The sequence below is a fragment of the Podarcis tiliguerta genome, assembly GCF_965153285.1.
Source record: "Podarcis tiliguerta genome assembly, chromosome: 6".
NCBI lineage: Eukaryota > Metazoa > Chordata > Lepidosauria > Squamata > Lacertidae > Podarcis > Podarcis tiliguerta.
In genome coordinates, this window is record NC_139539.1 from 46,794,696 (window position 1) to 46,802,773 (window position 8,078).

The window sequence follows — 8,078 nt, forward strand, 5'->3', positions numbered from 1 at the left end:
ATCTATAGTCGCTAGCTGAGAAGGAAATTGACATCCTTTGGTTTGCATTTCTGTCTGTCTATATAAGAAGCTGTCAGCATACAGCTTTTGTCAGAGTGCTAGAACCACCCAGGAGAGAAATGTGGGTGGCTTGGGCTGTTGTTCACAAATGACACTTTGATTGGTGTCTCATTTCTCCTATTTGTTGATGCAGTGAAGAGACTACATTTACATTCAGTTTCACTCGCTTTCATTTCCCATATCCCATTAACAACATTCACCAACGATGCACTCCTGGCAGAAAGGCATTCTGAACATTAGTTGTAGCCACCGCCACCCAACAAAGATTACCTGTTATCTTCTTTTCTGGTGGCCGCTGTGAGAACAGGATGCTGGACTAGATGGGCCAATGTAGGACAATGTAAGGCAACTAGGGGAGAATTCCCTCTGACCTTTGTGGAAGCAGATTTCAAAGCATTATTCCGGAGATTGTCTTCAGTCACCAGTTGTAAGTCCTGTTCCCAGAGTGCTTTGAAACCTTCCTTAGTCCTCACAATCTCCTCTGATAATCTAGGTAAAGGGACCCCTGACCGTTAGGTCCACTTGCGGACGACTCTGGGCTTGCAGCGCTCATCTCGCTTTACTGGCCAAGGGAGCCGGCATACAGCTTCCAAACCACGCACAGAAATGCCATTTACCTTCCCGCTGGAGCGGTACCTATTTATCTACTTGCACTTTGACGTGCTTTCGAACTGCTAGGTTGACAGGAGCTGGGACCGAACAATGGGAGCTCACCCCGTTGCGGGGATTTGAACCGCCAACCTTGTGATCGGCAAGCCCTAGGCTCTGTGGTTTAACCCACAGCGCCACCTGCATAATCTAGTTGGGTCTTAATTTGGTTTCCTGATTTGGGCCTGATGCTTTAGAAAATAGAGGTGTTTAGTTTCCCTTTATTTCTCGTCATCCCCTTCAAAACCCTCAAGGCCCTTGCCCCCTTATCTCTCCACTCTTAGATCCCAATACACCCCCACTCATGACCTTTTGCATCTCTAGCTCCACCCACTCTTCACAGGTCTCCTGTTCTCTCAAAAGAATTATTTATAAAGTGCCTAATGTTGACCAGGGGGTGCCTGTCTTTGTTGTTGTTTTAATATACACTTCTGTGAGTGTGGGGCCAGTGAACCAGGGAGTTCCACTAAGGCTTTGAGGACTGAATACTCAGACCTTCAACATGCTATTATTGTCTTTACTGATGTATAACACAAAATAGCTGGGTAGACAGGACTGAGAGCCTTCAATAGACACTTTAAGGACTGGAAGCTTCACTGTCTGACCCTTTCTGCTGCCTCCCTGTGGACCTGCCTCATACTCTCCTTGCTTCCTCTTCCTGCTTTTCTTCATCGGCTCTGAACTAGCTTCCCTTCCCATTCTTGAAGTGTGATGCAGCTGCAATCTGCTTAGTTCATGTGCAGTGAATCTTTTTGTATTTTTTGGCAGCCCTTGTATGACTTACCCTGCCAATAGAGTATTATTTTATTTTGTGGGGGAGCTGGGGGCGGGATCGTTATCCAAGCCCTGTCCTCCAGCAGAAAGTCATAGCTGCTCAATGAATGGAGAGACTGGAGGAGGTTTTGTTCTATCCCAATGGGCTGTTTATTATTGCAGGAATGAGAGACGCTATGGAGGGAGGGAAGAGGGTGATGTATCAAGAACTCCCTGAGGAAACCAATGCTGAGAGGAGAGTGGTATTTTAGGTAGCATCAAAAGGCCAGCACTACTGTCTGAAGGACAAATGGTCCCCATTTGATTGGAATTATTATATTTCTAATTTCTGGTCTTTTGGTTTCCTTCTCTTTTCACTTCATTCTCTTGCTCTCATACTGTTCTGTTTTCAGTTCTTCTTCACTTCTTGTTCCTCTGCTTCAGGGTGAGCTGCATGTAAGGCAGCCAATTCCCCGCATGTTATTCTGTCTCATTTGGGACAAGAGGGGGCTTCTTTTTCTCTGCATGCTTCTCACGCTTAACAGGTCATTCAGGTAATTTGCGGTGGCCACCCACACAAATTCTACCATCTCTGCACATCGTTGTCAAGCAATTGCAGCTTGTCACTGCAGGGCAGGACATCCTACTCAACCAAAGCATTATTGCAGCATTATAGCTAGAGGCTCATGGATTCCACATTTTTCAGTCTTGTCAAAAAGAAGACTCTACTTTTTCTTATTTATAAATCACTTCTAAAGTACGATGTGCTTCAACACCAGTTGCTGCAAATCAGAGCCCATGCGTGGAAACAAGTCTGGCAGGGCATTACTTGAGACTGCATATTCCATCTTTGGAGACTTACTTCACATCCATATTTTTGTGAGAGGACAAGTGTACAAAGTGTACAAGGTAGGACCAGCTGTCTGCATCGGACTTCAAAAAGTGCCAGGAAAGTGTCACACCAAAAAACAAAAACAACAAAAAAGGCTAGTGTAGTCGTGACTTCCAGTCCCACCCTCCTTTTACGGTCCTGCAGCCCAGGGAATTACAACAATAACTGACAGCTTCCCCAAAATTTCTCTGCCCCTCTGATTTCATTATCCATGGGTGTTAACAGGCCAAGTAGAGTTTTTCTGCTTTCTTAATCACTGGTTGTCACTTCCTAAGACAAGGGGATAGATTATCCTTCTCAAGATGCCCCTAAATCTTCCGAGTGTTTAGAAAGAATTACAGTGGATGAATCACTCAGTAATTAGTACTCTCTGTAGCTTCCTGTACTGCAGCTTTTGGTTCTCCATGTTTTACTGTAGTCAGGGACTGGTATTCAGTGCCCTCTGCAATCCCACCAACACACCTTACCTGCTCACTGACAGCAATTGAGAGAAAACAATACTATGGCTCCTTATATCTCCCTTGTTACTGAACCACATGGTTGTGCTGACTCACAGCAACTTTCTTCATTGCCCAGATGCAACAGCCTGACCTGCTACAATCCCTGAAGTTGAGCCTGTCTCCAAAGCAGTGAAATATCGTTTCCTGGAATGAGTATGCCAGTGAGTTAAAGCAAGCTCCCTCTGCACTCAGTCTGCATATCTCCTTACATTTAATTGGTGCTCTTGCGTGCTTTGAAGATAAGCTATTGAAAGAAACATTCAGAGAAGTTCTGGCTCTGAAACTGGAATGCTATTAAGCCCTTTCTAATCCTTCATTATCTCTGCTATTCATTGCCGACACTCTCTGCCATTAGGGCCCAATCCAAAGTTCATCCAAATCAGCAAAAGATCCCACTAACTTTTATGGTAGCAGCTCATCTGAGATAGCTCATCTGGTAGAGCAGGAGATGCTTAGTCATGGGTTCGAGTCCCACATTGGGCAAAAAGAGTCCTACATCGCAGGGCATTGGGCTAGATGGTCCTTGTAGTCTCTTCCAACCCTAAAGTTCCGTTATCTTAAGTGCAGAATTTTCTGACTGCATTCAGCACCACAAGTGGTGGACAGCTCCCAGAATCTTGTCATCTTGAGGACTGTGGATTAATCAAATGGGCAAAGGGAGGGAAGGGATCTTGAAGGAACTGAAGCTATAAATTTTCAGACACATTGAGTGCTGGTATCAGAAACCCTGAGACAAATTCCTGTTATAGTAAAATGTATGACAAACTTTCCTATTCATAGAACACACAAAGATGTCTAAGTGTAACCCACCACCTGGCATGGAACAAATGTTTCATCTAAATTTAATTTAAATTTCTTAAATTATTTTTGCAGCCTTTTCCCCCTCCCCTCTGTTCATATTACAAGAGTCCATTTGTAGAGAGGGCATTATTTACATCTAGCGATGATGCATTCAGTATGGCCCAAATTGCACACATCATCTACACAGAAGACCACTCAGTCAGCACCAACCTCAGTTGCACATAAGTCAGCATGGCAAGTGCAGTCTGTGTAGGGCAGTAACAGTTTCAGTATGGAATTATTCTGTGATACATCATTATTGCTCCTAAAGAGAAAACACTATGTTGTTGTTGTTTAGTTGTGCCCGACTCTTCGTGACCCCATGGACCAGAGCATGCCAGGCACTCCTGTCTTCCATTGCCTCCTGCAGTTTGGTCAAACTCATGTTGGTAGCTTCAAGAACACTGTACAACCATCTCATCCTCTGTCATCCCCTTCTCCTTGTGCCCTCAATCTTTCCCAACATCAGGGAGTCTTCGAGGGAGTCTTCTCTTCTCAGGAGGTGGCCAAAGTACTGGAGCCTCAGCTTCACGAGTGCTCCAGTAAGCACTCAGGGCTGATTTCCTTCAGAATGGAGAGGTTTGATCTTCTTGCAGTCCATGGGACTCTCAAGAGTCTCCTCCAGCACCAGAATTCAAAAGCATCAATTCTTCGGCGATCAGCCTTCTTTATGGTCCAGCTCTCACTACTTTATTTACAAAATGAAGTCAGCAGAACATAAAATTGTTGTTTGCATTGTCTTCATTCCATAACATTCCCAGATGGAGGCAATTTAAGAAAGGACTCAATAATGCAGAACAAACACTTTCGCAGGTGATTCCAATATATGAGCCCTTATTTAGTTCCTTTGTGCTATCAACCATTCATTTCCCCTACTATCTTTAGAAAAAGTCCTAAAATCTCCATAATCTCTCAGGATGCAGGAGGTGGCTGCTCTTCAATGGGGAAGATAATTGATATAAATAAATCAATACCTTGGAGGACAAGGTGTTTGCATGCCAACATTCTGGTCTATGTTAAGAATAAATCAACATTCTGTCTACATTCAGAATGAATGGTTTTGTGAAACCTTTTTGTGGATTCAAGGTGTAGGCTTAAAGTGGGGGTGGAGAGGGGGCACACACGGAGCCTCACTCCAATTGTCCTGTGTGTGCTGGCTCCAGACATTTCTACATGCAATTTGATGGTATGAAGGGGGATTCTAAAGTGTATTTGAGTGAACGTGCTTAAAATTTGCCCTTTGATCAGGAACCCTGATAACACATGATTCCCAACTGCTGGGAGGATTCTAAGCACATTTGATATGCTTTTGATATGCTTGTGCTGGATGTGGGAAGAGGATCTGGAATGTGCAGGAATGTCGAGACGGGCTTGTGTGTGTCCCCCTCCCCACGTCAAGACCAGATGCATTCTTCACAAATGCACAAATGGGGCTTAGATCTCCATAAAGTTGGGAACAACTTAGCCGAGCAAGAAACTCTTCTTTGAATGTGCATATGGACCTGGTTGCTACTACAAGAGAGTCGTTTTGAAGCTGTTTGTCAGTTTGACATGCCATTTTTCACAATGAGATCAAGGAGACGGTTTTCATCTAAACTTGGATGTAGTTGGATGCCATCTTTAATCATGATGGTGGACTGAACCTTTCAAAACTGCACTGGTTTTTTAGTTTATTAGAATTCCTGAGCAATGCCAAGTAGAAGACTTTTGTTCTACTATTGCATATTGGAACGTTGTTGTTTACCGTGCATTTGGACACTTATTAAGATATTGTAACTCAGTTTTCTGTGATGTTTTCTGAGACCAAGGAGCAGGTTTTTGTCTGTGTGTGGATACCATTGGACACCATTTTGAATAATGATAGCAAACTATACTCTAATTTTAACCATTGGGTTTGTTTGTTTGTTACATGTCTTGAATGACTAGTTATGTATATTTTGAGTTTGCTGAAGCCCCTCAAGTTCCATTCTTTCATATTTGCACTGACATAACTTGCCATGTACATAGCTCAGGGATAACCAGTGTGGAGCCCTCCAACTATTGTGGACGACCTCTCCCATCAATCGCAACCAGCTCTGCCAATAGTCAAAGATGATGGGAGTTGGGGTCTACCATATCTAGAAGGTGCCACATTGACTACCCTGATGTAGATCATCATCTTTATACCAAGAGATAATATGGGCCACTGCCTGCATCGGAAAGGTTGACTTCTGTGGAAAGGAAACACACATTTGGGTGCTATTGATTTAGAATATAGCTGAAGCATTATCATCCAAAGCGTCAACAAAGAAAGGAATATGGCCAACATACAGAGATCTATTAACTGAGCAAGAAGGAAAACTAAAACTTAAAGACTATAATGAGGTAAAGGAAGATCTTCAGAGTTGGTTGCATCACAGGCAACTAAACGAAGTCTTTAAAGAGCACAATAAGAGAGGATTTACTTACACAGCTTCCAAATTCCAAAGGGATATTATAGACTATAATTCCAAACTATTGAAGAAGGCCTATAATATACTTTTGGAATATGAAACTAACAACAAAGAAGTTAAATCGGTAATGATTAAGTGGGCACAGGACATAGGTCATAATATACAATTTGAAGATTGGATAAGGCTTTGGAAAGTGAATTTGAAATTTACAGACTGTATATTGCTGAAAGAGAATTATATGAAGATGATGTATAGGTGGTAAAGGTAAAGGGACCCCTGACCATTAGGTCCAGTCGTGGCCAACTCTGGGGTTGCGGCACTCATCTTGCTTTATTGGCCGTGGGAGCTGGCATACAGCTTCCGGGTCATGTGGCCAGCATGACTAAGCCACTTCTGACGAACCAGAGCAGCGCACGGAAATGCCGTTTACCTTCCCGCCAGAGTGGTACCTATTTATCTACTTGCACTTTGACATGCTTTCAAACTGCTAGGTTGGCAGGAGCAGGGACCGAGCAACGGGAGCTCACCCCGTCACAGGGATTCGAACCACCGACCTTCTGATCGGCAAGTCCTAGGCTCAGTGGTTTAACCCACAGCGCCACCTGCGTCCCTGTATAGGTGGTATGTCACACCAAATAAATTGACAAAAATGTATAAAACAGAACAAAAGAATTGTTGGAGATTCAAAGAAGGGGAAGGTACATTTTATCATATGTGGTGGGATTGTAAGATTATTAAGAAATTTTGGGAAATGATTTATAATAAATTTAAAAAAATGTTTAAAGTAACGTCTGTTAAAAATCCAGAAGCTTTTTTGTTAGGTATTCTAGGACAAGATATTCCGAAAGAAAAACAGACATTGTTCATATATGCTACAACAGCAGCAAGAATTTTAATAGTGCAAAATTGGAAGACCGGACAAATTCCATTTAAAGAACAATGGCAAGAAAAACTGATGAATTATGCAGAGTTACGGACAAATTGCGTGAAAAGGACAATAGTGACTTTGGAAAAGAATAGGAACCTTTTACAACATATTTACAGAAACAAAAAAAAAATGGACTCATTGGCAGGATTTAAATAAATATTCACAACTTTAATTACAAAGAACACGAAGATTATACAAGTTGATAAAACCTTATTATATATACACAGCAGAATGTAACATTTTATGTAACAAACCAGAAATGGAAGCTGAGGGAAGTCAACAAGTAGGGGGGAAACTGGAAAATGAATGTTATTGATATTGGATATTTGTTATGAGAAAAAGAAAAATAATAAATAATATAGACAGATGATAGATAGATAGATGATAGATAGAATATAGTTGTCTTCTGCTACGAACTACAGCCAGGCACCCTCAGCAATGTGTGCTGAGCTAAGTTACACCACTCTGTAACAGAGCATCTTCCTTGACAGTATTGTCAGATTGGTGTCTCCCACCCAGGCTGGCCACTAGGCTATTCTAGGTAGAAAGGCTTCTGTTGTTTGGGCTAAATTGAATTGGATTATTATTATTATTAGTTTTGCTCTGTACTGGAAATTGTGTAATTCTTTCTCTCTTTTTCATTTCAGAAATCTTCTGGATAAGGATACTTTCTCCAAATCTGACCCATGTATGTACATTTTCTATATAGGTTCACTGCTTTGTATAATATTGTTTGACTACAGGGTTTCTGTGATTAGCTCACAGAGGTTCTTGTAGAATCCACGCATTACATTTCAAATGCATGGATTCTTGGAGTCTAACACTGCTTAGATCCCCTGCTCCCCGTGCTTAGAGATTTCTTTTATTAAAAAATGTTTATAAATGCTTTAAATGGATGAATAAAAGACCACACACTTTGAGCATGCTGAACAAGATTAAGCAGTTTAAATCCCATTCATTTTAACCTCTGAGACATAAATTTAGTTCTTCCATTGACATCAGTTCTGGATTCATTAACTCCTGGC

At 42.0% G+C, this 8,078-nt stretch overlaps 1 protein-coding gene across 4 annotated transcripts in view; it reads left to right on the forward strand.

Moving 5' to 3' along the window:
- Positions 1 to 8,078, forward strand: part of CPNE5 (copine 5) — a 129,314-nt gene that overhangs the window by 23,904 nt on the left and 97,332 nt on the right. For all 4 annotated transcript variants that reach the window (XR_014512561.1, XR_014512562.1, XM_083445764.1 and 1 more), the window contains exon 2: positions 7,701 to 7,741. Coding sequence is in view for 2 of the 4 variants with exons in the window: in XM_083445764.1 (XP_083301890.1) it covers positions 7,701 to 7,741 (41 nt within the window). In the remaining 2 variants the exon portion in view is untranslated. The remainder of the gene's footprint in view (positions 1 to 7,700; positions 7,742 to 8,078) is intronic.